The sequence below is a fragment of the Stigmatopora nigra genome, unplaced genomic scaffold, assembly GCF_051989575.1.
Source record: "Stigmatopora nigra isolate UIUO_SnigA unplaced genomic scaffold, RoL_Snig_1.1 HiC_scaffold_25, whole genome shotgun sequence".
NCBI classification, from domain to species: domain Eukaryota; kingdom Metazoa; phylum Chordata; class Actinopteri; order Syngnathiformes; family Syngnathidae; genus Stigmatopora; species Stigmatopora nigra.
In genome coordinates, this window is record NW_027551604.1 from 3,501,184 (window position 1) to 3,519,024 (window position 17,841).

At 37.1% G+C, this 17,841-nt stretch overlaps 3 protein-coding genes across 3 annotated transcripts in view; 1 reads left to right on the forward strand and 2 right to left on the reverse strand.

Annotated features, from left to right (window-relative positions):
* Positions 1-10,889, forward strand: ezrb (ezrin b). Its single transcript, XM_077710942.1, has 13 exons — positions 1-203; positions 2,631-2,714; positions 3,799-3,894; positions 4,823-5,097; positions 5,789-5,872; positions 5,959-6,105; positions 7,153-7,249; positions 7,456-7,619; positions 8,470-8,600; positions 8,957-9,117; positions 9,272-9,364; positions 9,460-9,825; positions 9,955-10,889. Exons 1-13 carry the CDS (start codon positions 192-194, stop codon positions 10,117-10,119), a joined length of 1,875 nt encoding a protein of 624 aa, XP_077567068.1. The 5' UTR covers positions 1-191; the 3' UTR covers positions 10,120-10,889.
* Positions 10,800-14,821, reverse strand: sytl3 (synaptotagmin-like 3). Its single transcript, XM_077710944.1, has 13 exons — positions 14,761-14,821; positions 13,647-13,744; positions 13,214-13,429; positions 12,954-13,021; positions 12,817-12,868; positions 12,665-12,731; positions 12,527-12,587; positions 12,174-12,292; positions 11,883-12,005; positions 11,612-11,781; positions 11,436-11,532; positions 11,149-11,319; positions 10,800-11,066 (listed from the first exon to the last, which is right to left on the reverse strand). Exons 2-13 carry the CDS (start codon positions 13,742-13,744, stop codon positions 11,028-11,030), a joined length of 1,281 nt encoding a protein of 426 aa, XP_077567070.1. The 5' UTR covers positions 14,761-14,821; the 3' UTR covers positions 10,800-11,027.
* Positions 14,383-17,841, reverse strand: part of enpp1 (ectonucleotide pyrophosphatase/phosphodiesterase 1) — a 14,433-nt gene continuing 10,974 nt past the window's right edge. Inside the window, exons 19-23 of the mRNA XM_077710941.1 lie at positions 17,008-17,128; positions 16,684-16,758; positions 16,052-16,184; positions 15,787-15,931; positions 14,383-15,712 (exon numbers count right to left, since the gene is read on the reverse strand). Of these exons, the coding sequence (XP_077567067.1) occupies positions 15,560-15,712; positions 15,787-15,931; positions 16,052-16,184; positions 16,684-16,758; positions 17,008-17,128 (627 nt within the window). The 3' untranslated portion in view covers positions 14,383-15,559. The remainder of the gene's footprint in view (positions 15,713-15,786; positions 15,932-16,051; positions 16,185-16,683; positions 16,759-17,007; positions 17,129-17,841) is intronic.

Sequence of the window (17,841 nt, forward strand, 5' to 3'; positions counted from 1 at the left end):
CTTATTGAGCGCTTATGATGACGGTCACCTGCAGGAGTGCCAAGTGGGTTGTCAAGAAAGCTTTTTAAGTAACACCCAAGTGACTCAAACTTGTTCCTTGCCCTATTCAATCCCCACGAAGGTTCCGTGTCTACTTCAGGTCAGACTGATTTGCATTTTCTTCTTGTGTAAAGGCTGAAAAAGAACACAAAATGCCAAAACCGGTGAGTACAAACTTAAATAGTATTTATAATGGGTGAAACTGATCTGACATTTATTTGAGGTATCATCCCTTATACTTGAGTAAAGAATGCAAAAAAGGTTTTGAGTTTTACTGATTTTGGAACTATAATCAATATATGAGAACTAATTTCATTTTTTTAAATATCAGGGGTTTTACCTGCATATATAACACAATATTTTCAGCATACAGAAATAAAAGGTTTGAAAAATAGGGTTAAAAAATATTTCACTGTATACTCAGTCTGTTTTAATCACAAAAGTTTTCTTTAATCGTAATTATGTCAAAGTAACTAAAAGCTTAATTAATTAAAGTTAAAGTCTAGCCCACCAACATCTGTGTGCAATTACCAATTATAAAAAATAATTGACAGGATCTTTTTCTCTCGATTTATTAAATACAGAGCAGCTGCTTGAAAATATAGTTGTACGAGTACAAATGTACTGCTTTCCATACATATATCCATAGTTTCTTACATAGTGCTGCATTTCAAATGTACAATTTTCAACTAGTGAAGGCAAAAGTAGATAAAGTTCTCCCATGTTCTGTAACAAATCAGGTTTTACTCCCGACTAACTTGCCCCACCCTGCCTTGCTATTACACTCTGCACACTCCAACATCAGTTTGGAAACGGAAACTTCCTGGCAAAGAGTCTGTTTATATTTCTACATGGAAAATGGGATAAACATAGGTAGCATTTCCATGAGAAAATCTACGTATATATAGGACATACATTGAAACTGTTGTATTTTACACAATGATTCCAGTGTAGCGTATATGTGTATATGACTTGTAGATTTGTGTGGGTGTTGCTGTGGAAGTAAATTCATAACTGAGAGTCATTTTTTTTCACTATGATACTCACATTGTTTACTTTGGAAGCTGAAGTAATGTCAATACCGTGATGCTAATCTTATTGAGAGCTGAAGTAATAAGGCAAAACAAGGCCGCAAGATAAAGCATTGTGATTGACTAAACACTAGAAATAACAAATGACTTTGGTTAAAGTACATATTTTATTTACATTTGACATTAAAAAAAGACACTTTAACAAATGTAGAGGGTATATTTGATGGATAGACTACTAAATCCAATATAATGATTGGTAAAGAAATACATGGAAATTATTCATCAATATATTATTATTATTTTTTTGAAGAATGTTGGCCAAGTTTGAAGGTCCACCTAAATATTTTGAATATTGAAATGCAAACTATTCCATGTGTCTAAAAAGTATTTACTGACCTCGGTGGCTGATGGTGAATATCGAATTATTACAATGTCCAACTTTTTCCAAATGTGGACTTGAAAACATATTTTGAGCTGTCATTTTTTTTCTATTCCAAATGGCAACAGTTCATCTGGCCTCACCACTTGAAGAATTTTTCTCGGGTAGCACTTATCACCCTGTGGTTTGCACTCTCTCGGCGGGTAGCACATTCATTTACATGTTCAATTAGACACAGTAGGTGCATTTTCATAAATGCTCCCTTTATTTAATCCTGTAAAATAGAGCAGTTAGATGAATTCTCCCTTTATGAACCATTTTTCCCCATTACAGCTTCTAAAATTTGTGAGCAGTTTTGATACTTTGCTGCAGCAACAGACTGGAGCTCAAAGACTTCTTTGTCTACTGAGTCAAAGCTGTATTTCACCACCCTTGTGTCCTTTGAGCTATGACTCAAAACCAGTATAAAAAGTTCAGGCTCACTGAGTTTTCCAAGGAATGTGTGCATTGAAAGCAGTTTGAATTACTACTACTACTACTTTTAGTTGAATCCTGCAATCCAAATAAATTTGCCTGGCTTGCCAAAGGTTTCCTATGCCACAAATCCCAAGTTCCCTCTAATTATCGCGGGTGGCATCACACTTAAACCGACTGGATAAAACCATGAGGAGTGAGACACTGCGATCCGATTGGCCTGTCTTGTAAGCCGGTTAGTTGATTGTCAGCAGGCAGGGTCACCGCTTTGGCCTAGTTGTCTAGTTTCACCTCCCACAATGAACTGGAGATGAAATGTTCCTCACAAAGGCTCTGTTAGCAGCTTTACACTGTCACGCTTTTGTATCCATTTCAGTAGGTTGTAATAAGCTTTGTCAATAATATTTTCATCCTCTTTATGCATTAGGCATTCAGGATAGGGATTTAATTCCACTTTCTTAAGTGAACTATGGGAGAAAGTACAAATAATAATAGCCCATGATAATTTAGAAACCCATTGAGACCCTTAATTTATTCATTTGTTTTTTTTCTATCATTCTGTCATCCACAAATTAGGATATTTTCTAATATAATGAACTAAAATATATTTGTTTAGTCAATTATGGTTCCAATTTAAGTTATGCTGCTATGTCTTATCACACATTTTAAAAAGCTGATTTTTCATCCTATGTTTTTTCCCCCCGCAGGTGAATATTAATGTCAACGCCTTGGATTCAGAGTTGGAGTTTGCTGTAATGCCAAATGCTTCTGGGAAAGTTGTATTTGACCAGGTACTGTTCTGTTTACTATTTCTACTTAGTGTTAAATGAATTGACTGTGAATGCTATGATTTTAAATAGAAATATGACTAAACATATGTTTATTTTCATCTTGAATATAATTTGAAAGACAGGAGGCAAATTGTCACACCCAAAGACTGCCATTTTAAAGTCTAGAACCCAGCTGACATGTCATCAACGTGAACTCGTTTGGCGCTTTGTGGAAGCATCGAGGGAAGAAAGACATTGTTTTAGTCACTTCCTGTTAAACTTGTTTTTCAATTACTGCTACTGTAGCAAATTTCTATATATGTTGTGGTTTCATGTCAAGAGACCAGCCCTTTATCCCCACTCTATTTAGAAGATTATGATTTAATTAACTCAAACCCTATGAAAGCCTACTGGGTCCAATGCGAGCTGCAAGAATTCTTTAATTTAGTTTAATGATGCTCTTGTTTAGTTTATAATAGCTTTTTTATTAATGGAGATGGCATAACATGTAAAGGTGGGAATAGTTGGAAGGGTGTGTCACAAATATGTATTGGGAGAGTACCAACTCCAGCAGATAAAATATAATTCAGCAATAACTAAGTCTAGCAACTCTGCAATTATTTGCATATTGAGATCCTGATTGGGTATAAAAAGGAGATTCCCTGTGTAAGAAGATTCCCTTTAAGTCCATTAAAGAGTGCATTTTTCTTTTTTTTTCTCACTTGTATCTGTCAGTATTTTGGTCCAATGTGTTTCAAATCCGTGTAAAATCTGAATCAGATTTAAAACTGATGTGAATCTTATCAAATGGCATTTTCTTTGTGGCTATTCAATTGCCCTAGGTTGTGTAATTCCACAATGGTCATTAGTCTGGTATGAGGATTATAGTCAGTACTATTTGTTTGTCAGCAGGATTATGCAAAAACTCCTTAACCTGCTTGTCCCGCAAAAAAAGGTGGAGGATTAAGGAATGGAATTAAGGAACAACACATACAATTTGGTCCAAAGCAAGTGGTTTTTCACAATGTGAAAATAGGAACATTATGTCATTGCTATGTTGAAAATATGAACCCTATTTGGAGTCATTTTTCTTGTTTATCCATAGGTTGTGAAAACCACTGGTTTACGTGAGCTGTGGTACTTTGGACTTCAATATATCGATGGGAAAGACTATTTAACATGGCTCAAAATGGAAAAAAAGGTGAGATGGGTTTCAAACAATAACATGTAATCGCGTACATTTGGCACACGTACCACTTTATCTTTTTATCTTAGCTATGATTTTGCAATACAGTGGGTCAAATTCAGTCAAGCAAGAATACAGGACATTCCTTAACCATAGTAATGATGTATTGTTTCCTTTAGTCATTGTATCTTTTCCCCTCCCTTTTATACACTGCATTCACAAAAGTCTAAAGATCTATTAGAGAATGTATTTGTCCTCTATGTATGCTTGTTTTGCGTAACAGTCAAGGATGTGGTCAGATAGACTATTAACTCCACAGTGTTAAATTCCATGCCACTGGATTCCTTGAAATGCTAATAATCCACCCTAATCTGTAAATCAGATGAATGAAGTCAGGCATATGATAGAATTGCTCCCAAGTTATTTTTGTTAATTCATTCTATACTTCAGTTGTCAACAATTTGATGTGGGATACAGTAGTAATCCTCTATCAAACATATTCAATTTCTAGAATCTGAGAAAAGAAAAAATAAGGAAAAAGATATGTGTCATTGTGTCAAAGCTATTGGCAGAATAAGTATTGATATTGTGATGTATAATTATATCTTTGGGTGTGGTAATGATATTCACCAGAGTTCAACATCATTAAGTTTTATTGATTTATAAGGATAACCTAATGGCTCATGTTGCTGACATTTAATTCTATTTTAAGTGTGAAAACCTCATTTGTATGCATTTGCCTGTAAATTATCCATATATAATTATTTACAGTATTTCTTCCATCAAATCTTACTGTATGATAATATTATATTGTGGAGCTCCTTCCTCAAACATTTACCAACCCTATATTAAGCGTGCTTATTTAATCAGTAAAAATAACAAATAAGTGGCTCACTCTTGAAAGGAAAAGTTCAGTTTTATGTGTCTATTTTTTTCTCTGCAGTTATTATCACAGGATGTCAAGAAAGAGAACCCAATGCACTTAAAATTTCGAGCCAAGTACTTCCCCGAGGATGTAAACGAGGAGCTCATCCAGGACATTACGCAGAAGCTCTTTTTTATGCAAGTGAAAGATAACATCTTAAACGACCAGGTTTACTGTCCGCCAGAAACCGCAGTGCTATTGGCATCCTACTCTGTTCAAGCCAAGTATGGAGACTTTGATAAAGAAAACCACCACCCGGGTTACCTTGTTTCTGAACGCCTGCTGCCCCGCAGGTGAGTCATAAAAAAGTCTGTTAATAGAGTTTCCACAGCTGGTATAGGCTTCAGCACCCCCTATGACCTTAATGAGGATAAAGTAGTTCAGAAAATGAGATGAGTTGAAACTGCCCTTGAGGATGTAATTACACCAAACAATAACAGAAGAGAATGAAGGTTAGGAATGAATCATGGTGTGCTGTTATCTCAGTTTCTGAGTGATGTATGGATGTTGGATAGGTATGAATCATCAAGACATTAATATGTGGATAGTGATCATGCCTAGGAATACATTTTTCCATTTTGCTGCATTTCAGCTCATGAAAAATTTGATCATTATGGATTACTTCAATGTTTGAAAATGGGGTAAAATGTGAGGGGACAGAGATGGAACTTTATCATCAATCTTCAATACATTGAAGTAGATATAATGCCTTTTTTTATTTAAAAAAATTGTCAAGAGAAAAGTTTATTTTCCCGGAATTGTCCCGCTTTAGTGTGGACAGGTATTTAATCCATTTTGTGCTATTTTAGACAATCAAATTCAACAGATACTCCTGCCATAGTTCCTTGTTTCAGTCTGTCAGTCTTAATGTGTGCTCTAGTTTTTTTTTATTTGTTGTTTTATTCCATTAGACTTTCCCCAATAGTCTCCTTTAGTTTTAATATTACCATCTTTCATTAATTTAATTTTTCTTTCTTTCTTCAGAGTCTTAGAACAGCACAAGTTATCACAAGAGCAATGGGAGGAGCGGATCCAGGTATGGCATGAGGAGCATCGCGGAATGCTTAAGTGAGTCCTTGCCACGGTTGATTGGATGATATGATTGCTCAATCATGTCATTGCCACATGTGCTAAACTCGAGAGGGATGTTCCAGAGAGGATGCCATGATGGAGTACCTGAAGATCGCGCAGGATTTGGAGATGTACGGCGTCAACTATTTTGACATCAAGAATAAGAAGGGAACCCTGCTGTGGCTCGGAGTGGATGCGTTGGGACTTAACATTTATGAGCTAGAAGACAAGTAAGAAGAAATTTCTAATATGGCCTTCCATAAAGTAAGCATGTTTAGCCACTGTACCAGTTTCCTATGGATTCTTGGTGACTAAGTTAGGGCAAATAGAGATTTTGCTCTATGTAGTGTGTCAACTGTACTCATGTTTGTTTATAGGAGGGACACTTCACTCCCATTCTTCAATTCAATATTAATTGTACCAGTATCGGTGATACATTTCTTTTCTTTTAGTTTTAAATTCATTTATTTCACACAAGCCAATCAAATATTGACAAAGCAGTCATGAATGTATTTTATATTCAAGACAAGCTTCTCCTATGCGCTGACCTTTGCCATAAACATGGTTCTGTCGATAACAGGTTTTTCAAGCTGAGCAACACTTAGAGATATGAGGCTAGCCTATGATTGTGCCTCACCAATGAGATGGGCTGCCATACAAAACACAGTCAAAGCAGGGTATTTGATTCTTATTTGAAGTCTATGCCAAACTTTGCTTTGGTGCGGTCCATGACTAATGAAATACTGGATTTACAATGCCGGTTGTTTAGAGTAAATAAATAGAAAATACATTGGTTTATCTTGAATCTTGGCATTGCTAGTAAATATACTCATTTGGTGTGATTATGCAAATCAATTTAAAATGTTTATTTATGTAGGTGCTGTTGCAAGTATGACCTGCAAAAGTATGCCGCAGTGCGCTGAAATAACATCCACATTGCTGTTGCAATTCCACAAGCGTGTGTCAGTGACAGTATAATTGAGTGAAATTCCAGTTTAGGCAGTGCACTTTCAAATGTGAGTTTCAGCACAAGAAACAAGGCGGTCTTTTTACATCACAGTGTTTGTTGTGACCCCTGTGTGTGCTGCCAAGTGAGACAAGAGAACATTTGAAGTAGTCACACCTAGAAATAAGCCCTTTTTTGGTTGTTTGAAGGGTAAATCAATGAGTCATAAATCTTTTTTTTTTATATAATCATGCTGAGAACATTATGTCCTAAATTGATAGATGGTACTAAGTGGCTTTTCTTTCATCATTTATGTGTTTTATTTCATTAGACTCTCGCCAAAAATCGGTTTCCCCTGGAGTGAAATTAAAAACATTTCCTTCAATGACAAGAAGTTCACCATCAAGCCCATCGACAAAAAATCCCCAGTGAGTAGTTGTTCTTTTCTTGGAATGATTTTTGTCAACTCAACACTTTAAATTATCATTAATAAATCAATCAGCCTTTGAAAAATTCAGGTCATCATCTGGTCATTTTAGAACTGGTGCACATGTGGAAATGCATTCAATGAAAAAAAGGCATGATGATGGAATATTTGCTCTTTTGAATTTGTTTCCGATCACGTATCTTTCAGGACTTTGTCTTTTTTTCCCCGAGACTGCGTTTGAATAAGCGTATCCTCCAGCTGTGCATGGGCAACCACGAGCTTTACATGAACCGGCGCAGGCCGGACTCCATTGAGGTGCAGCAAATGAAGATGCAGGCGAGGGAGGAGAAACTAGAAAGACTGAAGGAGAAGTATGTTCACATTTGCAGATAAAAAAGCATATCTTATAGCCTTTTTTTAATTACGGGACTTTAACAAACATCCATTGCCAATTATGCTAGATCAATGTAAACATTCATTCAGTGTATTGTTGTATTTTCAATTTGTAAAAAAAGGCAATACTGCTAGTTGATTAGAATCTGCTCTCTAATTGAAGATAATAATTGCACCATGAATGAGTTTCCATTATCACTCCAGATGTAAAAACTGAGTATTTTTTTGAATGTGCTTAGGTATTATATAGCAGCAATTCCCAAGCATTCTTTCCATGTAGCAGATTAAAGCCATGAGACCACTAAGCTGGTTTACCACCAGCTGATCCTAATGTCAAACTCGGCACACTTCATAATGTACAAAAGGCAATATGCACACATTGTACAATCAACACAGTACTCCTAGGTATGGCTGTCCTTCAGCGGTTGTCGCTCTATTTCAGCTGTTTAAACACATCAATTTAAGGCCACAAAAGCATATGTGCATTGTACAAAAGTGGCTTTTATTCAGTGTCAATACGTATTATCCTTTATTCTACACAGCCCATACATGACTATATTTAACGGTTTTGCTTGTGTTTACCTCAAAAGAATGATTCTGAGAAAACACCATCTTTTTCCCATAATCTTAAAAAAACATATATGTTATGTAATCGAAAATGGACAGACAAATGTGTGCATTTGCTGATATTTACAGCGATCAACAACAATTGCTTTGTAAGTGTTTTGCAGAATACACATTTCTATGCAAGTGTTCACTCGGCACCATTAAATATGACATAAAACCTGTCGTCCATCTCAGCTAATAGATTTTTTTTTTTATTGGTAGGGCCCAGCTGGAAAAGGAGAAGAGGAAGAGAGAGACCATTGAAAGGGAGAAGGAGCAGATGGAGCAGGATAACAAAGAAATTATGTCCCGGCTCTACCAGTTCCAAGAGAAGACCAAGAAGGCAGAACAAGGTGAGGGTGCTTGAAACCATCAAATAAACAACACAATATAACCATACAAAAAGGGACTCTACCCATTTTTTGGCACAAAATGTTTCAGTCTTAAAGTAACTCTTATTTTTCTGAACCAATATGTGTAGCCAAGCATCTGATAAGTATAATATTGCGGTAAAACTTTAAATTAGAGGCCTCCAAACCTTTATCCTTCTTTCAAAATTGACCATGCCATTGATATATGAAAATTACTACTGCATATCATTTAGGAATTCATATTGGAGTCACTTGATAAGCAGAATAGAAACACTTTGGTAAAAGAATATGGTTTATTATGATCCCTATTAACCTTCACCGCGTATCGCATATTTTAGATTTGCAGGAACAGACGGAGAGGGCCATGATTTTGGAGCAAGAGCGTTTTAAAGCAGAGGCGGAAGCTGCTCGTCTGGAGGCAGAGCGTCAAGCTGCGCTGCTGGCTAAAGAAGCCTTTGCTCGCCAAGCAGCGACTCAAATGATCAGTCATGAACAGCTGGTTAGTCGCCCATTTAAGTTTTATTTAACTTAAACTTCAACGTAATCAAGTTACATTGCATTTTTCTTAAGAACGCTACTATTTTTCAAAAAAAAAACTTTCAAAATACTGTCATGTACACCTTTTTAAATCTAGTTGGTTATTTTTGTGTCAGGCTTTAGAGCTGAAGGAGCACACATCGAGGATTGGTCTGCTGGAGGAGGCCAGGAGATCCAAGGAGAACGAGGCAGACACATGGCAGCTCAGGGTGAGTACTTGGACTTGAGAAGAAAGATTTAACAAGAGACCAGAGAATCGCTACATTTCTAAGAAACTCTTTGTTCAACATTTGTTACATTCCAGGCTAAGGAGGCCCAGGATGATCTGATCAAAACCAAGCAGGAACTGCAGATGGTGATGTTGGCGGCCCCGCCTGTGTACCCAAAGCCGACGTCGATGCCAACGTGGATTCCGACACAGACACAGACAGAGACACCGACACCGACAACGCCGCCAAACATGAGGCCAATGCCGGTGCAAACAGAAATGCCTCTCCCACCGCCTCCCCCTTTCGTCATGTATGATCACCTCGAGGACAACAGTGACAACGAAGAGAGCAACAGTCAACACAGCGCCGAATTGCATTCCTTCCAGCACAATGGCATCACTCTGGAAGACAATCGCCAGACAGAAGCAGAGAAGAACGAACGAGTACAGAGGCAGCTCAAGGTATGCACAGCAAATTTTGATGCCAAAGAGCTATACATGTTGATAAAAAAGAGACGGGGGGATCGTTTGTTTCATCATTTTTTGGATTTGACTTAATAAGAAAAGCATTATAACGTTTCTCTTCTTCAGGATCTAACGGCTGAGCTGGCTCACTTACGTGACGAGTCCAAGAATACCAAGAATGACATCCTGCACTCGGCGAACGTGCGGGAAGGCCGAGATAAATACAAAACTCTGCGGCAGATCAGACAAGGGAACACAAAGCAGAGGATTGATGAGTTTGAGGCCTTATAAGGAAGGAGCTAGTTGAGAAAAACCCTTTCTGAGTGGTCACTTGATATTCAAAGTAGAGTATAGTATTTGTACTATCGCTGTAATTAATCAATGCAACAGGTACCTGCTGTTCCAAAATGTATTTGTTATTATGGAAAGAAAAAAAACTTGGAGAGACCATTCAGAAAGGGGTGGAAGGTTTAGGTGAGGTCTTCTCACATTAGATGACTCTACGCTTGTTTAAATTCATGCTAGGTTAATATTTATAAGTATATGGGACATTAAAAAGGGTGTTTTATTTTGGTTTGTATATTTTTGTTAACAATAGAAATGAAACATTTATATATTGACCAAAATAATTTTATTATCTGATGTTCCCTGCTTTTAGTTTCGGATCAGTCGATCAGAGATATTATTGTATGAATTTTTTGTCTTTTTAAAGTGGTATATATATTTACATAATCAGTTCATTTCTGGTTTACATTGCCATACTGCTGAAAATAGGACGTGATATCTTTGTCTTCACATCAGCGTTGACACGTCGAGTGTCTTTAGGTATCTTTGGTGTTTGTGCCTTTGCAAGCTGATGCCCAAGCAGAATAAAGCCTCAAAATAGAAGAGAAAATATGAATGTAATTTTTAAAAAGCATAATTACTATTTTGTGCATAACCTCTGAGAACAAGGTGAATGGAGTAGGAAGTTGGGGTTTGAACTTGGCAGTCGCCAATGAACAACCAACATTTTTGTGTTTAACAGAAAATGTCAATAAAAAAAACCAAATATAAACACATACTGGGTGTTTTGTATTTGTTTTTTTTATTTATTAAACGTTATCAAAGTTACCACGTTCCCCATATTAACTAACTGTATTTACAGGCAGTGTGTTTTCTCTTTAGCTGTTGAAACCAGATTGAAATCTGATCAGTTGCTATCCTCCATGCAGCTCTATAGCGTCTCCTTCTGGATGCTTAATGAGAGCAGAAGACAGAAGTCAACAAACAGGTAGGTTTTAATGCATGGATTATATTGAGCAAATATTACTATTTTACCTGTGGACAAAGTGGGTACCAGTTGAAACATTGGAAGTCTTTGTCTTCATATTGAAATCCATCCAAAGGTATCAGGACCTCACCCAAAAAAACTTTCTTGTGCAGAGATCTTGAATGCCATACAGAGGCATGCAGTCTCTTACCAATCAGGAGGTGGCGGGCTATGTGAATCTATTCAAAATCATAATGAGGTTATCCAACAAAAATATAATTGTCATGTTTCCACTCAAAAAGAACCCCTTAAGGTTGTAGAAGCATTATAACTACATTTACAGCTAGTATCTTACTTGAAAAAGTTCATTATAATCCGGATTGGTGGTGTTTTTCTTGACTGTTGTCTTCTTTTTGTGGCTTTTGGGTGGCATCATGTAGAGTGTGACGTACCTGTTAGTTAACATTGGAGCACATTATTCAGAATTTGACCAAAATGAACAAATTGACAGGTCATGTGATTTATCCTCACGGGTGACAGGTCTTTTTCCTGGGGTCCCCATAAGGGAGGTTTCGACACATTCCCACTGTGATCTCCAGACAGGATTTTTTGGTGTTGTAACCAACAGCCAGTTCCATGTCACCACTCGCACTGATGCTCTCGAGGAGGCTGGACTCGGTGCTGATGCTGCTGAAACTACCCTGAGGGAGGAATAAAAATTCTCCTAAAGATTAAAACCAAAACATATCAAGTCAAGTGATTGTGATGTTATATAATAAGATGCTTAGGTGCTATTGCATACTCTTCTTCTATCAGAGTTTTCTGAACTATTGGAGGTGTCCTCTTCGGCCCCAGTGGAGTAGCCATCATGATCGCTGTCTTTGGTTTTCCTGAATATGTTTGGAAGGCTGCTCCGTTGGTAGGACTGCAAAAAAACATTTTAAATGTAGTATTGTTCATTTAAACCAAATGGGTGGAAAGACGAGCATAACCATTCTGTTAGATTCAACACTCTACCCTCATTTCTACTATTTGTTCAAAATAACTGTATTAATTCTCCTAGCTTTGTGATACAAACTAAACTATTACTTACTCTTACAGATCTGCTAATGTCTGTATCAGAGAGACTCTTCTCCGTCCTGGAGTACAATTGTTTACTGCAGTCCACGTCCAGCAAGGTTGCTGTCACATCATTCTGAGATGAAGACATTTCTACAAACGAAAAGGTAAGCTATCAGAACATAACGGTGGTGTCACAGGAATTTGCACAACACTTGTTGTTCAACCTGATGCAATTTTGACATCTTGTCCAATACTCGTACTAAATTCTTTTAGTGGTTAGAAGTGTTTAGCTGATTAGTATCATGAGGAAGTAACACATCTGAAACTGAATTTACACCAAGTAGAAATAATGGTCTGACTACTTGTGGTCAATTTATAACTTACTAGTGAATGAGAAGAGAAAATCCTCCACTGATTTGAGGAGATCATTGGATTTTTTGGCATCCTGTGGAAAAGTACACAAAGATAATGACACACTGTTTCTATATTCAGCATTTTAATAGTTATTGACTATATTGTTACCCCGGATCTGCTCAGAAAGTCAAATTCCGATTTGGCAGGTGGAGTCGGTGGTACAATTGCTATGTAACTGAAATTTTAATGACGAAATAGTGCTTGATTATAACATTAAAATATTAGGAATATATTCACCTAAGAACAATTTTGAAAGATACCTGTGAACATTGTAGTTCTTTAATAACTCCTCCCCAACGGGCTCATATTTATCTGTAATGCAGACAATAATAGGCAATCAAAAACTGATTATATTGTATGTTTTTCATGTATGGCACTGAAATGGTTATTTGCAAACCTGTTTGAGCATGGAATTTCTTCATTTTTTCATCTAAAAACCAATCTCCAGACTGGATCTTTACTTGTCTAGGAAGACAGAACAAGCATATCCAATGAATTTGAGAAATACGGAGTTAATAGGTGATTTGAAAGGCAGGGTTCCTAGAACTATTAGGAAACAAATGTCTTGATTAGTACATATATTAAGATCTTTCTTTACAGTCCAAGGTCCCACTGTATCCATCATTTTAGTTGACCGACTCAAGTCTATTAGTCTACCTGTAAGCATAGCAGATCGTGCACTTCCACGCCGCCTCTCCCACAAATACACGGCACTTGCTGCAGATTCGGTGACTGCATCCATGGCAAACTGCGCCTGTGTTACATAACTTTCCTAGTGGTCTTTGGCAGCGAGCACATGTCCGCTTGTCGTACTCTTTGGAGCAACTCTTGACACCTCTCCTCCGAAGTTCCTGGAGCTGGAATTTCATTCTCCTGTGATTTGCGGGTTAAAACATTAGGAAAAATGAACCTGCTGACCAAAAGAACTGAGTTATTTAATTAAATATAGATCAATCAAATGTAAAAATGATAACAGACATGTCTTATTCTGATAATATGAATGAGGTAGAGTGAGACATTTTAATAAGGTTAACTATGTTATAAAAGATGACAAAACAGAATCAAAATATCAATTACTTAAGACATTTACCTGATCCTGTGTTCTTCAATAGTACGCAGTTGTTTGTCTCTCCGAAGGACTTCCAAAATCCTCTCCCTCTCCAAAGATTCCAGCAAAACTAAGTCCATCTTCAAATAAGAAACAGCTCATTTATTGGTGCACTTTGCATGCTCATGCTTCTGTGGACTGAAGCCCAGCTCTACTTTCAGATTTTGTTCAATGACAATAGAGGGGCGGGTGCCTACTCATCATTTTTTTTTTACTCTAAATGAGGACACCTCTGTAACGGAAAACATGATCTTTTACCATAAATGATAGTATAGGCTCTATATTGAACAGTACAAGTATAACAGTTTTCATTTCCACGAGATGATACATATTCCGGTTCATTGTGGATATTTCTATTTACACAAATTAATATAACTTCTTCTAGGCCAGTCATCTAAATGTTGTGAGAGGCAGTCTTTATTTTGGTAGGGTGTACTTTGTGTCATTTATGTTTGGTTATGTTCAGTGAGTTTTTAATCTTGATACATGGTTCTGGAAAAGTAGTGTCTATAAGAACTACTAATAGCAATTTAAACTAGGCCTACAGTATGTTCCATTGGGAAAAAATGGTTATTAAATATTTTCTATTTGAACAGTCACTGTATTAAAAGCACTTTAATGTATCAGGTGCTTCGTGCATCTGTGGTGGGCGGTTAAACTCCCCGACTGCAGCTATAACAGTAAAATGACTTGTTAAAATACACAGAGACTTCAGCAATGAGGTAGTATAGCACATGTATTTCCTCAGTATCAGCTGAGTTTCCCGAAAGCCCCCCTGTCAGATCTAAATAGAAACCACATTGACCACCGCAAACCAAATGAAAGAATATTCTCACGGTATTCTTCTCAGGTACAATTGCACTGAAGAATGGCATGATATTTATGAAGAATTGCTTTAAAACACAACGTTGCTAAATATAATAAATGTAAAGAGAAAGTGACAGTCGTGTCAAATGTCTAAGTGAAGAAAAATATGAGTTAGAAAGGCAAGAAAAACACCCACGAACACACGAAAAGAATACAAAAACCGAGTCAAAACCCCAAGGCATCCTTTTTGAAATCTCCTCTGAATAGAAAGGGATAAAACATTGCTTACCCTTTGGCTCAATGCACTTCCACTACTACTGCTTTTATTCACATAAAGAAACTGATGGTTCTCTTCCTTTTTTTTCTCACACTACTGCAATCTGTGATGTTTCCTGGGTGTGTTTTCTCTTAACCAATTCAACCCGTTCTAGGACACTGGTTACTACAATATACAGCTAAGTGAATGTGAATATATATAGTTTAAAAAATCCCTTTTATGGAAGGTGATCATTCTGCACAGTTTTAAAAATTAATGACCCTCCATGAAATTGCAAAGAGGATAGGATTTTTAAATAAAGTCTAGAAACTATTCATGATATTGGTTTTTACTTTATAGACCAAATGCTCAGTCTCATGAATAGGAAATCAAATCCTACAATTCCAAGTTCAAAAATACTGTACATGCTCATGCGCTTTACATTCACAAGTGGATGAAAAACAAAAATAAAGACATCGATATAAAAAGACAATGTAAGTCATTTTCTTCAACTCAACTCAATAACTAGAATATTTTAAGGATATTCTAATACAATGAGATACACTGGTAATTTTCCCTCAGCCTTCAAGTCTCAATTTCGCTAAGATTGTGTTCATTTTATCTTCAAAAGAAATTAAATCATTCAATGACACAATTAACAAAATATACAACCAATGTATGCTGTTTGTATGTACAACCTTTTTTTTTTTTTTTTTAATCCCGGTAAAAAATATAAACCTGGACATTGGGATTTCTTTGCCTGCTTATTGTAAAAAAAAGATAAGGCACCAATTATACCATTATTTAGCAAAATGTCCTTTTTTTCAAGCTTTCAGTCATGATGTAAAAACGTCTTGAGCTGTATCGTCTCACCCACTGACAACCTGTCATGGTAGAAACTTAATCCGGTCAGGAGTTCGATGTCACGTACGCGGGCTACGTGAAGCTTCATCCAGTCTTCCGTCCACGTGAAATCGGAGTCACTCTACGGATGAAAGAGACACTTAGAGAAGCTAGAGACGTTTCTTAGTTTTCTTAATACAGTGTGGTGTTACTCACCGTGCAATGCTCTGTGTACTCGGCTCTGTGTGGCAGAATGAAAGACTTGACCCGAAGAGGACCCAGACAGTTTATAGGTCCGAAAGTCGGATTTTCACAACTGGTCAGGATGATGAAAAAATGCGTCGGTGTTGCAACCTCATGCCTGAGGAGAGATTTTTTAGAATTCTTGTTATCACATTTGAATGGGTACTCTTCCCACTATATTTATTCATTAATTTTTGATTCAAATTTAGTAGGTAGATAAAAAAATAATGTGTCTTACGGTGCAAGGTTCTTGAAGGCATCAACTTTTCCATTGTAATCCTCATCAAATATTGGACCGCTCATGACGTTGAGTCCATTCAGCTCCTCTGAGTATTTTGGAAGCATGAACTCATGGAAATGCTGCCAAAAAGCTGTTTAGAAGAGGAAAAACATTTTCAATTAGTTTGTTACGTTCACATAACACCAAATATGTTAAAAAAACGATGCAGATAACGTATGGTACTTTTGGACCTAACACTTGTTATTTTACTGGTAACACTTCTTTGTTTTGGCTGAACTTTGTGCAGAATTTGCACGCTATAGAAGCCAGTTTTTGTTTTAGCCACCAGGGAGAAGCATCTGCAAGCTATTTTAAGGAACTATAGACACCAATTGTAGAGGAATTTGGTTTCCATTGCTCAGGGTGGTCCCAGTGAAAACAATTTTTTCTGTATTACCCGCGACCATTGTGAGAATAACCGCTACGGATAGTGAATGAATGTATGAGTTGTTTTACAAAAATGCGGATATTTCCATAGCCTGTTGTACTGTGGTATTACGGAAAAATGTATACTTTGGGGTTTAATTAATATTTTCATGACTATAAGGACAACGCCTTTTCTAATTTTTCAGATGTAGAAACCCTCTCACCTTTAAATTCAGGGAACATTGGCACCATGTTGCTTGTGATTTGTGAGTCTGCACTCTCTTTATTGCCGCTCAGGTCTTTTGGAAGAAAAAGAAGAACAAATTAGTATTACTCATACACACTACAGTTTTTAGAAATACACTATGTTATGTGTTTACCAGAATAGAACTTGCACTGTACTTGGAGCTACATAGGAATTCAACAAGGACATTCCAGCTCTGAAAGTTACTGTATTCCTCTTTTTTTTGCATGACAATGCTGTTCTCAAGCATGTCAGCTTTGATTTAGTGGATGAGCAGCTGTGACAAGCATGCACGAACACTCACTGAGGGGATACAGCAGGCCGTGGGTGTTGTCATTGCTGCACATCTGGCTGGTTGCCGGTGGTATACGGGTGTCAGCGCGAAGACACGAGCCCGTAGATGGATCTACGGGTTCCGGTATGGCCTGAAAGAGTCCATTGGTCAAAGGTCAAGGTGCAGTGTTGGGAAAGCAGCCCCCAGGTGTTGCGTGAGGTTGCTCGGGTTTCAGTGAGGGCATTGCACTGTTTTTGTTTGCTCCATTAAGATTTATGTCATTTCTCATTTCAATCCATAGTAAAAAAAGGTTTTGCATGTTGAGTCCCCTATAGATATCTCAAAAGGGAGTAGTACATAAAAACTTTACCTGGTTAAACCCGTTCTACTTGCTAGATGCACATAAGTGCATTCTCTTACAGCTGGGAAATTTAAGAAACGAATACGAGATTGTAAATAGTCTTGTAAGGTTTTATACTAATTTTAACAACACTAGTGTGTATTTCCGATAATTGGAGAGAGGGGAAAAATGGTCTATTAAAATGTGTGTCACTAAGACAGCGATAGAATTTGTATCCTGCTGAGCTCTAGTATGCATTCAACATGGTTCCAATCTTATTTTAGCACAAGTGGACTTTAAGGTGTCAAAAAGGCAACTCATCATGACCTAGGCAGCAGATATAACATTACCAAGCACTCAAATTGTCAGTCTCTCAGAATAGAATCAAATGCAAGTTGGCATTTCGTTGGACTTTGGAAATAAACAAGAGGAAGGTAGCTCAAAATAACTCATGGAATGAGTGACAACACCACTAACATAGCTGTGGACACACATTCAAGGAGGCCAAAGTTTACTGTCAATAC

What these genes read in the sequence shown, in the direction of transcription:
- ezrb (XM_077710942.1), top strand. An exon ending in GGCTCAAAATGGAAAAAAAG is followed by an intron (nt 3,895 to 4,822) that starts GTGAGATGGGTT and finishes TTTTCTCTGCAG; the next exon opens with TTATTATCACAGGATGTCAA. An exon ending in ATTTATGAGCTAGAAGACAA is followed by an intron (nt 6,106 to 7,152) that starts GTAAGAAGAAAT and finishes TTATTTCATTAG; the next exon opens with ACTCTCGCCAAAAATCGGTT.
- sytl3 (XM_077710944.1), bottom strand. Translation starts at nt 13,744, where the DNA reads ATGGACTTAGTTTTGCTGGAATCTTTGGAGAGGGAGAGGATTTTGGAA. An exon ending in ACATTAGCAGATCTGTAAGA is followed by an intron (nt 12,006 to 12,173) that starts GTAAGTAATAGT and finishes GTTTTTTTGCAG; the next exon opens with TCCTACCAACGGAGCAGCCT. An exon ending in ATTATAATGAACTTTTTCAA is followed by an intron (nt 11,320 to 11,435) that starts GTAAGATACTAG and finishes GATTTTGAATAG; the next exon opens with ATTCACATAGCCCGCCACCT.